Source organism: Suhomyces tanzawaensis, assembly GCF_001661415.1.
Source record: "Suhomyces tanzawaensis NRRL Y-17324 unplaced genomic scaffold CANTAscaffold_2, whole genome shotgun sequence".
Lineage (NCBI taxonomy): Eukaryota > Fungi > Ascomycota > Pichiomycetes > Serinales > Debaryomycetaceae > Suhomyces > Suhomyces tanzawaensis.
The window spans coordinates 1,219,421-1,238,192 of record NW_017963637.1 but is presented as its reverse complement, the minus strand read 5'-3'; the positions used below and the strand labels follow the sequence as shown (position 1 = coordinate 1,238,192).

General features: G+C 42.7%; 10 protein-coding genes across 10 annotated transcripts; 5 read left to right on the top strand and 5 right to left on the bottom strand.

The window, feature by feature from the left end:
- Positions 1–123: 123 nt before the first annotated feature.
- CDC48 (AAA family ATPase) lies at positions 124–2,625 on the bottom strand (the record flags this gene model as incomplete). Its single annotated transcript, XM_020209461.1, has 1 exon — positions 124–2,625. The coding sequence occupies one exon, from the start codon at positions 2,623–2,625 to the stop codon at positions 124–126; it is 2,502 nt and encodes an 833-aa protein (XP_020066125.1).
- Positions 2,626–2,957: 332 nt separating this feature from the next.
- HNT1 (adenosine 5'-monophosphoramidase) lies at positions 2,958–4,030 on the top strand. The gene has a single exon (XM_020206376.1). It carries the CDS (start codon positions 3,411–3,413, stop codon positions 3,861–3,863), a length of 453 nt encoding a protein of 150 aa, XP_020066124.1. The 5' UTR covers positions 2,958–3,410; the 3' UTR covers positions 3,864–4,030.
- A 101-nt stretch (positions 4,031–4,131) lies between these two features.
- Positions 4,132–4,761, bottom strand: SFT2 (Sft2p; the record flags this gene model as incomplete). Its single annotated transcript, XM_020209522.1, has 1 exon — positions 4,132–4,761. One exon carries the CDS (start codon positions 4,759–4,761, stop codon positions 4,132–4,134), a length of 630 nt encoding a protein of 209 aa, XP_020066123.1.
- A 636-nt stretch (positions 4,762–5,397) lies between these two features.
- On the top strand, positions 5,398–6,891 carry RTG3 (Rtg3p; the record flags this gene model as incomplete). Its single annotated transcript, XM_020209508.1, has 2 exons — positions 5,398–6,168; positions 6,220–6,891. 2 exons carry the CDS (start codon positions 5,398–5,400, stop codon positions 6,889–6,891), a joined length of 1,443 nt encoding a protein of 480 aa, XP_020066122.1.
- Positions 6,892–7,374: 483 nt separating this feature from the next.
- On the bottom strand, positions 7,375–9,450 carry CANTADRAFT_47192 (pre-rRNA-processing protein ESF1; the record flags this gene model as incomplete). The annotated part of the gene is made up of 2 exons (XM_020209437.1): positions 7,375–9,017; positions 9,159–9,450. The coding sequence occupies 2 exons, from the start codon at positions 9,448–9,450 to the stop codon at positions 7,375–7,377; spliced, it is 1,935 nt and encodes a 644-aa protein (XP_020066121.1).
- On the bottom strand, positions 9,449–11,681 carry CANTADRAFT_188088 (TLD domain-containing protein). Its single transcript, XM_020206377.1, has one exon. It carries the CDS (start codon positions 11,464–11,466, stop codon positions 9,565–9,567), a length of 1,902 nt encoding a protein of 633 aa, XP_020066120.1. The 5' UTR covers positions 11,467–11,681; the 3' UTR covers positions 9,449–9,564.
- Positions 11,682–11,885: 204 nt separating this feature from the next.
- CANTADRAFT_20549 (protein kinase) lies at positions 11,886–14,182 on the top strand (the record flags this gene model as incomplete). The annotated part of the gene is made up of 4 exons (XM_020206581.1): positions 11,886–12,162; positions 12,190–12,403; positions 12,509–12,584; positions 12,734–14,182. 4 exons carry the CDS (start codon positions 11,886–11,888, stop codon positions 14,180–14,182), a joined length of 2,016 nt encoding a protein of 671 aa, XP_020066119.1.
- Positions 14,183–14,718: 536 nt separating this feature from the next.
- On the top strand, positions 14,719–15,501 carry ERP5 (Erp5p). Its single transcript, XM_020207375.1, has 2 exons — positions 14,719–14,954; positions 15,000–15,501. The coding sequence occupies exons 1-2, from the start codon at positions 14,739–14,741 to the stop codon at positions 15,432–15,434; spliced, it is 651 nt and encodes a 216-aa protein (XP_020066118.1). The 5' UTR covers positions 14,719–14,738; the 3' UTR covers positions 15,435–15,501.
- On the top strand, positions 15,391–16,930 carry UBA4 (Uba4p). Its single transcript, XM_020207374.1, has one exon. It carries the CDS (start codon positions 15,569–15,571, stop codon positions 16,889–16,891), a length of 1,323 nt encoding a protein of 440 aa, XP_020066117.1. The 5' UTR covers positions 15,391–15,568; the 3' UTR covers positions 16,892–16,930.
- Positions 16,931–16,994: 64 nt separating this feature from the next.
- CANTADRAFT_46597 (transcription factor TFIIIC subunit) lies at positions 16,995–18,614 on the bottom strand (the record flags this gene model as incomplete). The annotated part of the gene is made up of 1 exon (XM_020209364.1): positions 16,995–18,614. The coding sequence occupies one exon, from the start codon at positions 18,612–18,614 to the stop codon at positions 16,995–16,997; it is 1,620 nt and encodes a 539-aa protein (XP_020066116.1).
- Positions 18,615–18,772: the final 158 nt, after the last annotated feature.

Below are 18,772 nucleotides of genomic sequence, written 5' to 3'. Positions count from 1 at the left end.
TAGACAAACAAGTAGGGAGAAGGGAAAGAGGGCATCACATGTATAATTCATTATACAGTCATTCTAACCTGAAAAATCAAACAGTACAAAACTTTTGCTTGAGCTACTTTCAGAGATACAAAATTAGCTGTATAAGTCGTCATCTTCCTCGACATTACCGAAAGATGCACCGGTATTACCAGCATTGGCGCCTTCTTCAGCTGGCAAGGTTGCACCACCGGCACCGTCTTCGGAGAATCTGAAGTTGGTGAATTGGCCTCTGGATGCTTGCAATTGTTGGGCATAAGCTTCGTAACGACGTAATTCAGCTTCGGAAACAGAGCGCTTGGCAGTCTTCATAGCTTCTTCGAAGTGTGCCCTGGTGATAAATGGAACTGGGTCCTCTTCCTCTTCTTCTTCTGCGACTGGGGCCTTCATGTCAACATCTTCAGTCTTGACTTGCTCCTTCTCAGCCTTTGCCTTTTGGCTTCTAATAGTAGCTTCGATAGAATCCTTAATGGCAAACTTGGCAGATCTTTGGACAATGTATGACAAATCGGCACCAGAGAAACCGTGAGTAATCTTGGCAATTTCTAATAAATCTAATCCTGGCTCCAATGGAGTGTTTCTCAATTGGGCTTGTAAGATGGATAATCTGGCAGTTTCATCTGGCAATGGAACGTAAATTAATTGATCCAATCTACCTGGTCTTAACAAGGCTGGATCAATTTGATCAGGTCTATTAGTAGCACCGATAACGAAGACGTTCTTCTTGGCATTCATACCGTCCATTTCAGTCAACAATTGGTTAACAACACGATCGGAGGCACCACCGGCATCACCTTGAGAAGCACCTCTTGCCTTGGCAATGGAATCCAATTCATCCAAGAACACAACGGTTGGTGCAGCAGCTCTGGCTTTGTCGAAGATGTCACGAATGTTAGATTCGGATTCACCGTACCACATACTCAATAATTCTGGACCTTTAACGGAAATGAAGTTAGCAGAAACCTCAGTGGCAACAGCCTTAGCTAAAAGGGTCTTACCGGTACCTGGAGGACCAAAGAACAAAACACCCTTTGTAGGAGCCAAACCAAACTTTTGGTATTGTTCTGGATGCAAGACTGGGTACTCAACGGTTTCCTTCAATTCATTCTTGATGGTGTCCAAACCACCAATGTCATCCCAAGTGACATTGACGTTTTCAACAACGGTTTCACGCAATGCAGATGGGTTGGAGTTACCAAGCGCAAATTTGAAGTTTTCCATAGTGACACCTAAGGAGTTCAAGACTTCAGCATCAATGGTTTCTTCTTCCAAATCAATGAGGTCCATCTTTTCACGAATTTGTTGCATGGCAGCTTCGGAACATAAGGAGGCAATATCAGCACCAACGAAACCATGTGTTTCAGAAGCAATTGCTTCTAAGTCGACATCATCAGCCAACTTCATATTCTTGGTGTGGATTCTCAAAATCTCCAAACGGCCTTCAGCGTCTGGAACACCGATATCAACTTCTCTGTCGAATCTACCGAATCTTCTCAAAGCTGGGTCGATGGAGTTTGGTCTGTTAGTAGCAGCAATAACTACGACGTTAGATCTAGCCTTCATACCGTCCATCAAGGTCAATAATTGAGAAACAACTCTTCTTTCAACCTCACCATTGGTTTTGTCTCTCTTTGGAGCGATAGAATCAATCTCATCGATGAAGATAATGGATGGAGAGTTCTTTTCGGCTTCTTCGAAAGCCTTTCTTAAGTTGGATTCAGATTCACCAGCCATTTTAGACATGATTTCTGGACCATTGATCAAGAAGAAGAAAGCACCGGTTTCATTTGCAACGGCTCTTGCCATAACAGTCTTACCAGTACCTGGAGGACCATACATAAGGATACCCTTTGGAGGTTTGATACCAATAGACTTGAACAATTGTGGGTGTCTCAAAGGCAATTCAACCAATTCTCTAATTTGGGCCATTTGCTTCTTACATCCACCAATGTCGTCGTAACCAACATCGTTCAAGTTGTTCTCTTCATCTTCACGATTGATTGGTTCACCTTCACAGTGAATGATTGTGTCTTGAGCCACGATGGCAATTTCTTCTGGGTCGACTTCCACAACCTTGAATTCTACTTGTCTCATACCACCTCTAACAGTGAACAAGTCTCCCTTTCTAACGGGTCTGTATGCTTCCACAAAGTAGGGCTTTAAGTAGAGGTCGAATAAAGATCCGGTTATACCTTCGACAGTGTCAGCGATTGGCAAGACAGAGATTCTGTTAGCGTATTTGATGTCTGGGCATGGGTGGATGGAGATGATGTCTCCTAAACGGACTCTCAAGTTGTTACGAACACAACGGTTGACTCTGGCCACACCATCATCCATATCGTCATCAGCCAACACAATTAACACGGTATCCTTTCTCTTCTTACCTTTAACGAGAACAGTGTCACCACGGAACAATTGCAACAATTCCATGGTGTTGGACGACATGGTGATGACCGAATTGTCATCGTTGACAGCATCGTCCACCACCAATGCGTTGTCCTTCTTTTTGCGTCTCAAGATAGCGGTGGCGGTACGGTCTTCAACGGACTGGGCACCGGACGCATCCAAGTGAGTTTCTGGTTTCTTGTCTTCTGCCATAATGCTGTTCTAGACAATTATTATGATTTGATAAAAAGTATGATAATTGTTCAAACTAATGTCTGGCCACTGGGTGATTTCTCAGCGTTATCTAGCAAACGTTCACTTTTGAGTTTGCAACGACTTCCACCAACGAGTTGGAGGGGGGTTGAGGTTGGGAAAATGGGTTGAGATAACTGGCGTTTGAATCTAATACTGGGTATAAATTCAACTATACGAGGAAGCACGGTTCTTGACAAAGGCTGGGCTAATTGGGTGTATGTGGGAGGTGTGTCCTTATATAGGAGCTAAAAGGACCTGGGCCTGGGTGCAGGAACAGATTTCGGTGGCGAAATTTGGCACCTATCGACAATGTTCCACCAAGTTCCCTGGTCACGTGGACAGATCCACTGTTGGGGTTGGGCTACAGTCCGTGGGGTTGCTGGTATGGGGGCTACGTTGACTCGCTAGTAGCAGGCACCATGCTGGTGCCCGTACCAAAGTCCAAGGCCAGTTTCGAGACCATGATGACATTTTTGGGCTGTTCTTCCCCTGGTCAACCGGCCAGGCCAGCTGGCTTGGCCGACCCAGGACGGACCACAGTGATCTCTGAAGTACATCTGAGCCTTTTCTTTCCAGAGATTCCTCTTGACCTCCTGGATAGCCGTGCTAGAACTCTCCAGCCCCAGAATGGTTTCTGTCCTCTACGTTTAGCCATTCAAACCCCATTCGCAGTCTCACTATTTAAGCACCCCACTCATTCGCGGCCACAGTAAAATCGAATAACCACTACAGTCTTCAGTATAATGGCCTCCGCTGCATCTAACGCCTCGTGTATCTTTTGCAAGATCATCAAGGGAGAAATCCCATCGTTCAAGTTAATTGAGACTTCGTTGTCTTACTCCTTTTTGGACATCCAGCCCACTGCCGAAGCCCATGTGTTGGTGATCCCTAAGCACCACGGGGCCAAGCTCCATAACATCCCCGATGAATACTTGGCTGATATCTTGCCTGTGGTCAAGAAATTGACCAAGGTATTGAAGTTGGACACCAACAACACCCCAGATGGTGAAGGCTACAATGTGCTCCAGAACAATGGTAGAATCGCCCACCAGTTGGTTGACCACGTACACTTCCATCTTATTCCAAAGAGAAACGAGTCCACCGGCTTGGGTGTCGAGTGGCCAGCACAGGAAACCGACTTCGAGGCTTTGGGTAAATTGCACAAGCAATTGCAGGAAGAATTGTCCAAGTTGTAGTGCTGGACCGTCAACAGAATGAATTCAACGAATGTTTATGTTAACCCAACTAAATCAATGTCCATGCTATGTTTAATGTGAAAACATCCAGAATATATGCCGTGCTGACTGAAATGTAGAATGTTCATCATCGTCTATGATTACCACGTAGTTCCATATCCGGTCTAAGATGAACGTCTAACAACGTACAACGTATAAAGTACAACTTACAACGTATAACGTATAACGTACAACGTACAACGTACAACGTTCATTAATCTATAAATCATTAAAGGATACCCCCAATAAAGCCCCCGAAGTATCCTGCTATATAACTGGTGAACCACGTCAACGTGGTGGCGCCGAATGGAAAGTAACTCACGGTATAGTATGCAACTGCCAATATTTCAATCGCACTGGTAACAATTGTCAAAAGACTGCTCTTTAAGATCACCGCTGAATATAATGTAGCAAAGACTGACCCCACAAACACTCCCGTGAACACAATTCTGGTGGGAGAAATCAAGTGCAGAACATATGCTCTAGGTCCCTGGAGTATACCAAACGATACAAGGAACAATATGGATCCCATCGACCATATCAACCCGAACTTACGGGGACGTAATGCTAACACAGGAAACAAAAAGAAGCTTAGGAAGAAGCAAAAAATCGACCCTGCAAGACAAGCTATGAAACCAATCAACCGCTCGAACCTGGAAAGGGTGAACCATGATGGCTCCTGGACCGAATCAGTCGATGTGCTTGATGTTGGCAATGCCGAGTATAAATCATTGGCACTGGATTTGACATAATCTGTCCACTCCGATAGAATAGGTCGAGAGGTGGTGGAAGGTCCGGAAGATGCACGGTTGTTCCAACTTTGGAACAGTTGTCTGAAGAAGTTCTCTGAATCTGACATGCTAGTGTATTACTGATAAGGACGGTATTTGCCACTTAGGTTGAAGGCTGCACGGGCGATCGGCTCGTGTTGTGGTAGTAATATGTTTAAACCCGATGCTTGCACTGAACAATCGGATGGGGGATCAAGGCTAGTAACACCCTCTTTAGTATTATTCTTGGAGATTCCCTATAGCGTATTACCCCAGCCACCGGTGTAAGTTTACATCATCAGATCCGGGTAACCCCTCTCTCAAAAAAATCCCACCAACCAAAACTAATTACTAGGGGCTAGACTACATCCTCATAACAAAGACACTAACCAAAATTCGACAGAGAAGCTCGAGTCTTCCATACCCAAACACCCAAATTTGTCTTGAATAACGTGCTCCCCAAAGCGCAGCCATTTTCACCCACTAATTATCACACCACAACCACTCGTTAGTAGGACAGAGGTCTAGGCGTATCTTCAGAAATTGCCATTGTACCATTGCATCCTAGCAAAATTAATACGATAATACGCTCGACACCCACTAAATACTGTCTAAGAGTTGGAATTTCCTGACAATCATTGCCAATAACTCTCAATTAGGTGCTCGCAAGCAGAGTAAACTTACCATTGTACTTAAAGAACACCATTCAAATACAGTACACCACAATGGAGGAATTTTTAAAAGACAGCCCTTCGGATTATAACAACCAGTTTAATGGTAGCTCCAGTAATGCTACCCCCAACATAGGCAATAGCCAATACAGTGGGGCAGGAAGCAGTAACGGTAATTTTCCTGGGAGTGATTTTTCCCTCGAGGACATCGGAGTAGGTTATGACAACATCAACCAACAAGAATACTTAAGTCCTTCTTCCAAACAACAGCCCCTGAACCCGATAGGGAACTATGGGGAATACAATAACGGTTTCAATCAGGGCCAAGTGGATTTCACGAACCCTGTCAATACATTGAACGATCCTTTCTTAGAAGATTTAGAGAATTTGAACTTTCCTCAGAATATGGGATTGAATCCTCAGAATACCAATCCTCAATTCATAAATCCAACCACCACTTCGAATCTTGATGAAATAATTTCGCCCCAAAATAACGCATCGCTCGACAATGGCAATAATGCCTTCTTGAATCCTCGTTACTTCTCCCCTCCCAATCGGAATGTTAATTTCAACTCGTTGAACTCGATAGCTGAAGACAGCAACACTTTCAGTCCGAATTTGTCAAGACATGGAAGCATTAGTGTTCCGAATAACCAATACAGTAATAGTTTTAATACGGTTACTGGTCCTGACCTCAACACTGGGTCCTATCTTTCTCCTCAAGCAAACTCGCAGTATGTTTCACCCAACTATGATTCGTTTGATACTTTAAGATCACCATCCAATTCGTACTTGTCGTCCCCTCCCCAATTTCAACACTCAAGAGTCCCCTCTGGAAATATTAGTACAAGTATTCCGGCTTCTCACATCAAACAGGAGGCTAACTCCAACTTGCTATCACCACCAACTACGTCAAGTATGAGCACCTCGGTGCCTAGTGGTGGTAATTCCAGAGATTCTTTACCTACAAAACAATTGACGAAAGAAGAAAAGCTCAAAAGAAGGCGTGAGTTTCATAATGCGGTAGAAAGAAGAAGACGTGATTTGATTAAAGAAAGAATTAAAGAGTTGGGTTTAATCGTTCCTCCTTCTTTACTCAACCCACAACTCTGTGCGGTTCAAATGTTACAAAAGAACACAAGTTTGAACTCAAGTGGTATCAATGACTTGATAGCCAGTATTAAGGTTAAGGAAACCAAACCGAACAAAAGCACAATTCTTAACAAATCTGTTGACTATATTGAGCATTTGAAATATGTTTTAAGTCAACAAGAGAAATCTAAAGTTGATTTGACCAAGCAAATTATTGCTCTTCAGAAGACCTTAAACAAGGATCCAAATACAGCGCAAAGTGCTCCAAATGACTTAACAAATGTTGGTAATGAATTACAATCCCAAAACAGCCAACAATTTGGAGAACTTGATTCTGCCAACCTTAATAATGAAACTTACTTTAATCCTGATGACTTTTTCCTGGACATGATTGGGAACACGAACTCAAATCTGAACGGTTTAGGAAACAACAACGGCACAAGTGACTTTTTTTGAGCATCGCTCTAATTTCAGTTTGATACACCCTTTCATGGATTGCTTGCTAATGGTTTTGTTATAGATCCAAGCAGTATGGGAAACACATATTCTATTGATTAGAATTGAGTTCACATCTCGTACATGCTACTCATTAGAGCACCTCCCACTAATATTTTCCTTTCATGATGAAGACTTCCCCTACCTCTTATGACTTCCTATATAGAATTTTGTAGTTATCTATTGTATAAACTTGTTATAATATTTGAACTTGTGTTAGAAACGTTGTTGCGATAATTCAACCTTGCCAGACTGGTTTGGAAGAAAGAACAAAAAAATTCCTTGGAACTGACCACTCTTTCTCCTTAAGATATCCCTGGATCAGACTATACTTTGGAAAAACGGCAAATAGTAAACTATCTCGTCAACACTAAATTCAGTTGATTAGTTAAACTCTTTAGACTTAGGACTACAATTTGAAACATAATTTGTTTATTACCATTATTACTTTCTGTTCTTTCTCTTGAACTTGTCAACCATAGATTTCAACTCGGTTTTGCTGTCCACATTTTCATTACTTCTTTGTTTCTTATTTTGTCTTCCGTCAAACTTTTTCCTCTTCGACCGTTCGTTCAAAATCTTTTTCATAGTTTCAGTCTTCTTGAACTCTGTGTTTGTAGGATCGATGGCATAGTCATGGTTTTCGAAGATTTCCTTGAATCTAGGATCATTCAAATCAGCTTCAAAGTTGTCTTGAGTCAACTCGTTGTCGAAGTTCTTTCTCTTCTTTCCCTTCTTTCCCTTTTGCTTCTCCGATTTCAAAACATCTTTCATGTTGAAATGCTTTGCTTCTTGTTCATCATTATCTTCATTCATCATAAGTAATTCCAATTCCTCCTTGGCCTTGGCATCAACTTCTATAGGACCTCTCTTATTCTTAGACTTAGACTTGTCATCATCCTCCTTATCACCCTTTTGTTCTTTGAACTTTTCCAATCTACGCTTACGACGTTCCTTTTCTTTACGCTTGTAAGCATCAATTGTAGACTCGAGTTTTTCTTGTGGTTCTTCTTGTTTTGTAGAAGCTCCTGGTCCTTCTAAAGCTGGGTTGAAAGTAATTTCCATGTCAACGTCATCTTCATCTTCATCTTCGATTCTTGTTTCTGGTCTAGACTTGAATTTGTCTCCCAATAAAGTCTTGTATTTGTTTTTGTTATCGTCATCGTCTTCTTGTTCGTCTTCACTGTCCGATGCTAAGTATGCCTTGAAATCCATGTCATCGATTTCTTTTTGAGAGAACTGTCTGCTGGCAAATTGTAATCTTTCTTTAGGTGTTTCGTCCCAGGTAAGCTTGACTTTAGAATGTTGTAATGCATCAGTAACAAAAGTAGAATTTGGCTTGTACTTGGAGGAAATTTTTGTGCAGACATCAGTGGCTTCATCTTGGTCGAATTCCATTTCTTCAGGAACATATCTCAAATCGAAAATGTTGGCAGTAGATTCGAATTCAGTACCATCACAATTGTCATAAATTGCTTTGGCTGTTGAGACGGAGTCACATTTAACAACCGCATAGTAGTATCTCAATCTCTGTAACTGGTACCGACGCAAAGCCTTGGAGTCATAGTCTTCCTCCCCGTTGTCTTCTTCGTACAACTTTCTGGTAGCTTTTTCCAAGCCTTCGGCATTGGTGACATCGAGATCATCATCAGAGTCGGAATCAGATTCCACCTTCTTCGACTTCTTAGATTGGAACAACTCTCTTGGTGGCCCTTCGATCTCTTCTTTTTGCATTTGCTCTTTTCCAAACTCAGATGGGAATATAGTCACGGATTTGATGAACCCACTCGTGGGTACGAACGAGACAAAGGTAGCCATAAGGTCTACAGCTTTCACATTGTCCCAATCCATATTCACCACTGCAAAGGAGCTGGTTGGATCACCCTCCTCGGGCTTGACATCTTCCAATTCAACCTCTGATTCTTCTTCAAAATCAACCGAGTTGTCATCAGAATCCGAGTCTGAGTCTGAGTCTGAATCTGATTCGGATTCTGATGAAGACACGAGGCCTTCGCCTCTGGCCCTGTCCAATTCTGCAGTGGCAACCAAAGTACTTTCAGAGTCGCTTCCACTGTCGCTATCGCTTACTCCTTCAGCCTTCAACTTGTCTTTGATTTCCTTTTTTTCATCTTCATCCTCCTTGCTGTCTTCGTCATCATCTTCTGCTTCTTCTTCGTCATCTTCTTCTTCTTCTTGATCTGCCTCTACCTTTTCTTCATCTTCATCACCATCATCTTCTTCTTCGTCGTCGTTCTCTTCTTCAAAGTACTTGTCGAAATCATCGTCATCGTTCTTCAACTTACGTCCGTATCTGTCGATTTTGACCTTCTTTCCGCTACCACTAGTGTTTAACTTCTTCAACACATCTCTCGAGAAACGCTCATCGACTTTCGTTTTGAATTGCTTCAAGTTGGGTAACTTGAAACGGGGATCATTGTGGACGGACTTGAAACGTTCGTCTGAGGTCACTGGTGTCCTCTCTTGTGTGCTCTTACTTGAGCCCTTCTTTCCTTTGGCCATCTTTTACAGTCTACGATAGAACTCATCCATTGAAAAGTAACTAAAAATTTCCACGCCATCGCGCATCGGGCATGGTGCGCATCGCTGACATCGCTAGTCAGACTCGCACCAGACTTATACTGAACCCCCACTGGAGTTATGATTACCCACTAAGCCCACCATTTCGAGGAAGGCCCGCTCTTCTCCAAGGTTCTTCAAGTTCACGCTCTGTCTGGCTTCGGCCTGTTTTTCCTCCCATTCCCATTGCTTTCTTTGTTCCTCCAACTCTTTGGTGGATCCAATACCCCAGACTTCCAAGTCGGTGATCATGAAACGGTCCTCGAAATCTGTGGTACGAATCTGGTGCTGCGAGGAGCCCTTGAAATAGGTGGCTGAGTTGGTCTTTAGTCCCACAATGTGTCTGAAAACCGCAAACTCAAGGTTCATTTCCACTGTCAACGAGACATCTCCAGGTAGGTACTTTTTGACTCCTGCTTTGTTCAATGGTTGGCTATTGCCAAAACCCACGCCCAATCCGGTATTGTTGAAATATATCAGTTCCCCATTCAAAACCGGATTATGCACGCTCTTATGGACGTCTACTCTGGGCAGAAGCGACATTATCACCGTTTCTTCGTCACCAAAGTTCTTCTTGTTCGAATGTCTCCATGGTTGGTTCACCAACACTGCATACGTGATCTTGTCATTACTGGTTTGCCATTCCATGAGGTTGGAGTCCAGCAGCTTGAAAAAACGAGGGTACTCGGTATTAAATTGTTCGTACCGCTTATTCGTCGATATAGTCTTGTTTCGGAGCCTCTTTCCACTAACAATAAACAAGGTGGGTGCCTGCCACTTGAATATTTTCAGCTCCAATGACCTTATTGAAAACCCTGATTCAGAGCCTAGGTATAATTTGATTAAATTCTGATTGGATACTTCAATTTCCGATCCTAGACTTTTCACTATGTTGCGTATCAATGATATTGAGGGGTCATTTATTAACCTCGACTCTTTAAACTTGGGAAATCCGCCCTTTTTTTTGGGGGATGCTTCTTCGGGTTCCTCTTTGGGTGCTTCCTTGGGTAATTCCTTCTCGTCGATAGAGGAGAAGATCCCTCTTTTGAAAATAAATTCAAACGACTCTCTCAAAAAGTCGGGGAAGCAAGAAAAGCCTTCTTTGAATTCTTCATAGGTAAGTGTCAATGTTGCAAGGTTAGAAGTGGTGATATTTATATTGAAATACCTCAACATTGCGATCCCAGAAGCCTCAAATTCAGACCACCTTTCCAAGTTTTTCACCATGGCTTCCTTCATGACCAAGTGTGACTGTCTAGGAACGGAACTTAAAATTAAAAAGAACGTTATGAGGAGCAACAAGTCGTATGCTTTGAGACTGAGTTTGGTCAAGTCGGTGTCATCGAAATTATTGATTGTATTGAAGGTTTCCCACTTGATAATTCTGGCCAATATTTCTGGAGGCTCCTCACCAGTCAAGGGACGTGATACCTCTACAACCTGAGCATCATCTGCCACAGAATCTTCTGCACTGGGTTTGCTTTTAGTCTCTAGGGACGAGTCAGAATGTTCTACATCTGCCCACGCCAACGATATGAATATCAATTTCAAGTAGTCGTAGTTGTTTGAGAAGATCTTCTTGTATCTACCTGAATGGATCACGTTGGCCTTTATCAAGTCCTCTAGAGTGAGCTCTCCAGTATTGGACAACGCATCCAGGAGGAACGGGAGAGTGCCCAATACCTTGAAGGAGCCGTAGAGGAGTTTGACAGTCTTGTAGATGGGATGTTCATCTGGTAGTTCGGCGTGTGCGAGGCCTAGAAGCTGGGTAAGATCACCAGGCGTGAGTGCCGTTTGGTGCAAGGAGTCGATGTTCAACTTGGAGGTAATGGCCTTAACCTCCACCTCTCGAAGGAGCAACGAGCACCGTATCTTGTATAACTTGGTAAGCTGGTCCTTGGAGAAGTTCTCGAGAATGGCTCCATTCGGATGGGCCTCCACACTGTTGGATTGCCCCATTGCTGCAGTTTGCGTAGTTCCGGGTGATGTTGTGAGTAAGTTCGCTAGAGGGTTATAGCCATTGACTGGTTTGGAAGGTGCAACTGGCGAGATTTGGTGTGTGGCAACAATATGTGATACTAACAGTAGTTTGCGGGCTTGGCTGATGACTACGGAGTTTGTGCTGGCGTGCGAGTAGCCTACCACACAAGACACAATTAGCACAGCAAAGCTACAAATAATAAGTATGTGAATACGAGGGTCTAGATTCGTATACGAAGGCTAGCGACTCAATCTGAGCAATATTATTAAAGATCGAGCGTATGGTGATCCATCAATTTAATTATAAGAAAACCTCTTGATGATGGATATACTATATGAATCGAGAATCGGATATACATGACATGTAATGATGGACTGGTCTACCAGCGAACCAAATTATGAGGAGTCAACTGGGACTAGCTCAACAATATCTCCTTCAACTTGTTCTTGGATTCGATCTCCCACAGGAAGATGGTTTTCTGGATGCTTGCCCAGGTCCCGGTGGCCATGGCCAAATCTACCTCTTCGTCGTCCCTAGAGATGTTATCGTTGTATCTCTGGTCACTGGAGTGTTGCTTGAGCAAAGCCTTGGTGAACGACAACACTACCAAGTTGAAGTAGAACCGGATCACACTGATGAGCAAGGTGCCACTCAAGGTGATGAACAACTCTCTGGTTTGTGACGCCGACTGCTTAGCCAAGTCCGCGGAAGCTCCCCGCTTGATGCTAGCAACGGGAGGCTCCACGGCTCTGGTGCTCACCCCAGTGGACAAACCGTCATCCTCTCTGCTGAACCAGAAGTGGGTGAAGTAAAGGGTGTAGAAAACCCCCACCAAGGTGTCAATGGTGTAGACGATGGTGGCTATCGACAACTTACGCACATTCTTCGGCTTGTTATTCAAGTGGATCAACGCTTGTAGGTAGAACGGCAACGTCGCAATTGCGAGCGAGTTGAAGAGCCATTGCCAGAAGTTGATGGGATGGCCGGTGAAAAGAGATAAGATACCGTAAACACCTCCAGCCTTATTGATGATGGCTATTCCAAGCACAATTTCAACTCCGATGTAAAGAGGAATCACACCAAGAAATTTCTAGAGGTTAGTTCCACTCCCTTCCGAGCTAGTCCAGTCACATACTTGTGGCAACGCTAATGCCAATGTAGAACCAATGGCCATCCTTCTGCTATAGTAGTTATGAATAGTAAATTCTCAGATCAAATCTCATCAGAAAAAATTTGGCCCTCTAGCTGAGAGAAGAGCATTCACAAATGTCTTTAGAAGAGGTCACCGCCAAAGTCAACGAGATATACGTCGACAGTTCCGACAGCGAAAGCGAACTCTCTGATAACGAGAAGCCTCGTGTGCCTAAAACCATCACCGAGAAGGAAGATATAGTCACCAAATATGCTGACAAGATAAAGACCGACCCCATCAAAAAGGGTCCCAAGGTCACCAAGGACAGGGCCAACAGAGCCACGGTTGAACAGGTGTTAGATCCTAGAACTATGAGATTTTTGGCCAAAATCATCAACAAGGGCATACTTTCCAGAATCAATGGATGTATAAGTACAGGAAAAGAAGCAAATGTCTACCACGGAGACCACGAAGACCCCGAAATATCCGACCGGGAGTACGCAGTCAAGATCTACAAAACTTCTATTCTTGTCTTCAAAGACAGAGAAAGATATGTTGATGGAGAATTCAGATTCAGAAATACAAAGGGCCAAAGTAACCCAAGAAAGATGGTCAAAGTGTGGGCAGAAAAAGAGTTCAGAAATTTGAAGAGAATACATTTGAGTGGGATTCCATGTCCTGAGCCAATAGAGTTAAGGTCACATGTGTTGGTGATGGAATATTTAACTAAGGGTAAGGGCCAGCCATCTCCAAAGCTTAGAGATCATCCTTTCAAAGATGTGGATGAAATTGTGCATTACTACCACCAAATGCTCTTCTACATGAGACGTATGTACCAAGAGTGTCGTTTGGTACATGCTGATTTGAGTGAGTATAATTCTATTGTTCATTTTGACAAGCTTTACATTATTGATGTGTCACAATCGGTTGAGCCTGATCATCCTATGGCTTTGGACTTTTTGAGAATGGATATCAAGAATGTCAATGATTTCTTCTCTAGAAAGAAAATCAATGTTTATCCTGAAAGGTTGATCTTCAAGTACATCACAGAAGAAAACCATGTGTTGGGAGTGGAATCCAACAGTGACGAGGACTTGGGTAAGTACTTGGAAAACTTGCCGTTGAAGACCGAAAATGACGATGAGGTAGAAGATGAGATTTTCAGATCCCTTCATTTGGTGAGATCGTTGAATCACTTGGAGGAAAGAGATTTCGAGAAGTTTACTGAAGGAAAGGTGGATACATTGAAAGAGCTTGTTCCCGAAGGAGCCGAAGAGGTGGATCTCGAGGAGTCAGATGATGATGACGAAGACTCCACCAACGATTCCGAGTACGACTCTGATTCAGACGAAGATTCAGACGAAGATGACGAAGACGGCGAAGGCAAACCAAAGAAGGAGTGGAAGACCCGTGAGACCGTTCTCAGAGGCAAGAAGTACGAGGACAAGGACGAAAAGAAGGCCCGTAAGGAGGCTGCCAAGCTCGAGAAGCTGGAAAAGAGAAAGACCAAGATGAAGAAACATATCAAGAAAAAGATCATTAGCAAGAGGAAAAATAAATAGATAGACTAATAGAAAAGAAAGCTAGCTTTGTTATCGAATTTGAGTACTAACTTTCGTACAAAATCAAAGACCGAGAGCGCTTTAAGCTGAATACCAAGCGATAGTCTTGGTATTAAGACAAAATCGCTAGGCCCGTCAGTAGTAGTATAGCGCCAAAAATAAGGAAAGATGATAAATTTCAATTCGGGTAGTTCGCCCACTAGATCTGTGTACTCTCTTCATCATACTAATAGACATAAGGTTCACTGCCACAAGTATTTTACTAGTTTAACATAGAACAATTACTAGTATCCTACCCCTGCTATATCTGTACAATTCGTCGAGACTGCCGAACAGCAGCAAAAACAAAGGAGGTCAGCCACTGGTTTGAAATTGATAACTAGTGCTGTCAATCCCAGAAAGACCCTGCTCAGACAGTTTAGGTGCTAGAATCCTAACCTCTCACTACTATGGGCCCGAATTTCACGCACCCCACCTAGCCCTGCACTACCTCGCTGAAAAAATTGACACGCGTCGATAAGTGTTGCGATTCACCCTGTTGATCTTACACCACAAGATGTTGAACTCAGTCGTAGGCAAATGCCTCGTGTTGTTGTTTGCATTGGCCAACTTATCCAATGCCCTTCATTTCTACTTAACGACCGGTGAAACCCGTTGTTTTTTCGAAGACTTGCCAGACAACACCTTGCTTGTTGGCCGTATTGATGCATATGAACAGGACGGTAATGACTACAGGAAGAACCGTGATTTGAAGGTGAAAATCACTGTCGACGTAAGTATACCCCCATGAGTTGCCCCCGACACCACTAACATCTAGGAAACTTTCGATAACGACCACCGTGTTGTCTCGCAAAAGTCTAGTCCTACTGGAGAATTCACCTTCAACTCCCACGACTCCGGAGAGCACAGATTCTGTTTGACCCCAGAGTATGACGATGATACCACTGGAAAGACCCACCGTATCTTCTTTGATGTTGCCCTTGGCTCAGCTCACGACTACGCCGACTCCAAGTCCACCAAGAAGGTCGACGGATTGACTGCCAAAGTCATGTCCTTGAACAACAAATTGCAAGAGATCCACATAGAACAAGAATCCATGAGACAAAAGGAAGCCATCTTCAGAGATCAATCTGAAACTACCAACAGCAGAGTCGTCAAGTGGACCTTGGTGCAATTGGTTGTGTTGATTGGTACATGTTACTACCAATTGAGACACTTGAAGGGCTTTTTTGTCAAACAAAAGATTGTTTAATACCTCTGCACTATATATGTTTCGTGCCTTGCTGGCGAAAACACGTATCATTGCCGTTTGATCGGTGTAGCCTTTCACCCTCGTAGCGAGCATATAATCCCATTTCTCACTCATCGAAAATCTGAAGCTGCAAGATGGACCCTTCGAACGAACAACTCCTAGCCAGAATCAAGGAGCTCGAGCAAGAGAACGAACAGCTCAAAGCACAGGCTACCTTACAATCTAAATCCACGTCCTCCTTTCCTAAAATAGATGACAACTTCTCCCTCGATGAGTACAAGCGGTATGGAAGACAGATGATAGTGCCGGACTTTGGTTCCTTACCCTCCCAGATAAAACTCAAGAATTCGAGCATCTTGGTGGTCGGTGCCGGTGGGTTGGGATGCCCTGCGTTGCTCTATCTATCCGCTGCTGGTATCGGGAAGATTGGTATCATCGATGATGATCTCGTGGATACCAGTAATTTGCACAGACAAGTATTGCATACTACGGAAACTGTCGGAATTCACAAGTGTGAATCAGCAAGGAGGTATATCAACAAACTCAACCCTCATGTTGTTGTGGAAACATATCAGTTTCGCCTCCAAAATGACAATGCATTTGACATCGTCAGCAAATACGACTTGGTTCTCGACTGTACTGATACGCCAGCTACAAGATACTTGATCAACGATGTGTCAGTACTATGTGGTAAAACCATCGTCAGTGGATCGGGCCTAAAGACAGAAGGCCAGTTATCAATCCTCAACTTCAACAATAAAGGTCCTTGCTACAGATGTTTCTACCCTAAGCCCCCTTCACCTGAATCTGTCACATCTTGTTCCGATGGCGGTGTGATTGGACCTGTTATTGGTCTATTGGGTATCACCATGGCTGTTGAAACTATCAAAATTTTGACCGGTTATTACACTGATGAAACATTCAAGCCCTTTTTATCCATGTATTCTGCATACCCCCAGCAACAGCTCAGAGTCTTCAAAATGAGAAATAGAAAGCCCGACTGCGCTGTGTGTGGAAATCTGCCCCAAATTCTGAAGGAAACTATTCTTGAAAACCAAATAGATTATGCTGCATTCTGTGGAACAGTGAATTCTAATGTGTTGAACCCAGATGAAAGAATTGATGTCAAGAAATACAGCGAACTCTTAAACAAAAACAATAGCCAGGTACTATTGGATGTGAGACCCAAGGAACAATTTGGGATCACTAAACTAGCTAACTCGATTAATATCCAGTGGGATCCAATTTTCAAGAAGGCAGAGAGCATAGATGAATACTTGCCACAGAATTTTGACAAATCAAAGGACAGTGTTTACGTTGTTTGTCGTTATGGAAATGATTCCCAATTAGCCACAAGAAAAATGATAGATGAACTAGGATTTAAAAATGTGAAAGACTTAATCGGAGGGCTTAATAAATGGAGCGAAGTAGTTGACTCCACAGTACCGCAATACTAATCTGGTATAACTTGTTTATAGATATTTTACAATATAATACATTATTTTTGGTTCCTAAGGTCTCGAGTCCAATCCCACCAATAATCCTGGACCAAGTAGACTATCAAGCAAAGGCAGGATCAAGTCTTTCTAAGATCAATAGGCCACCAATAGTCCCTGCAGTATAAACTGAACTTCCAGTGACATTCTCATTCCATGCTAGGGTAGAGATGATAGTCTCCGGAGGAGTTACCTGTTGCTGTATAGAGCTCTCGCTTGGAACCTCTAGATAATCTGCTGATAACTTCAACTGATTGTTCTCAGAGCTAACATTCCATAAATTCAATGGAACAGTTGCTTTATTCGTCGTTTTTCCATTGAGTAAGAATTTCCTGGTGTAATTCATGATTACAATATCACCACCAGTAGTTCCGGTAATGTTAAGTGGATGGCCCAATATTTCAGACAGCTTTGTAACGGTGAAATAAAACTCATTCTTTAATAACGTGTTAACAGTATCATGGGGTCTTGTGTAGAAGTTGTAAGCAATTGCGTCAATAGAATTGGCTGTCACAAACATTTTTAAAGTTGGATTGATCGATGGTTTGTTTAAAGCTCTCAAGAGAGGTATAGCTCTTCCTTGGATGAAATTCTTATATGTATAGGTTAATGATGAGGATCCTGTAGTGTTAACGTATATCAAATAATCATCTTTCTCCACCTCAGCCACCATCAAGGCACTGATGGAGCTATCTCCAATCCTCATGATAGACGAAGGAATGCGAATGTCATCCTCTGCATCAATCGATTTATGATAAGGAAGAACATATTCTGCTAGACAGCCATCAATCAATCCCACAAGAAGTTTATCGTGTCCTAGAAAGTCAAAAGTGGTAATGTTTGTATAGTCAGTCGTCTTGAAATCTGAATTAGACCATCCCACGTATTCGCGAGAGGAATTGATAACTTCTGATGTTTCTGGATCATTGTGACTTACTTTGAATAAATGTAATTTGCCATCAGTAAAGGTTCCTACTAAAACCCCAATAGTAGATTCATTACCCAGAATATGAATTGGAAGCCAGTCCAAGTTAGAGGTTGCACCTATTCCTGTGGTAATATAAAGCTTTTCCAATTCAAGATTATTATCATTTAGATCATATCTCCATAACTGAATTGCTGATTTAATCTGATTTGACCCCCGATTCTTATGATAAACGCTTAGTTCGGGATGAATAATACTGTCGCTTACGCCAGAAGGATTGTAAATAACCGACACTGCTAGGTAATGATACAGGGCACTATCATCATCCAAAGGTCGCGGCAACCATTTCATAGACGTAATTTGACCCCCTGCATTCAAAACAACTGCATTTCTGGACACAATTCCATTCAATTGCACACTTTCTGCGATTTTCAACTGCTTTGTTGTCTCTGACAGTCCTTTTTGAATAGTCAAATCGAACTGCTCTCTGAATCCTGAGGTAAACTCCGATCTGTCTATGGATTTTAGCTCGGGATCTGAGATATTCAAGTCCTTGTCTTCGATTGTCTTAAAAACTCTCGAAGCCAATCCCCCATTGCGTACCTCTTCAGCGATTAGCTTCTCCTCTATGTAGAATAATGATTTCTGCCATTTCTCCCTATACTTTAAAATAAAATTGTAGTAGTCTTGATCATATCCATAAATGTGTACAAACCTAGCCTGGAATGTCAAATCTCTTAACAGCTTGTTATTAGACATTCTGATGACTAGGAAGTGGCCTTGTTAATCAACTATGATTCCTTGGTTGTCTAAGAGTTGTTTACAAGATCTTGAAGTCTCAATCCAAAACTGCAATGTGGAGTAGATAACCTGTAAATTTCGCTAGATGCTAGAACTCGCTTGTTCCAGAGCATGAC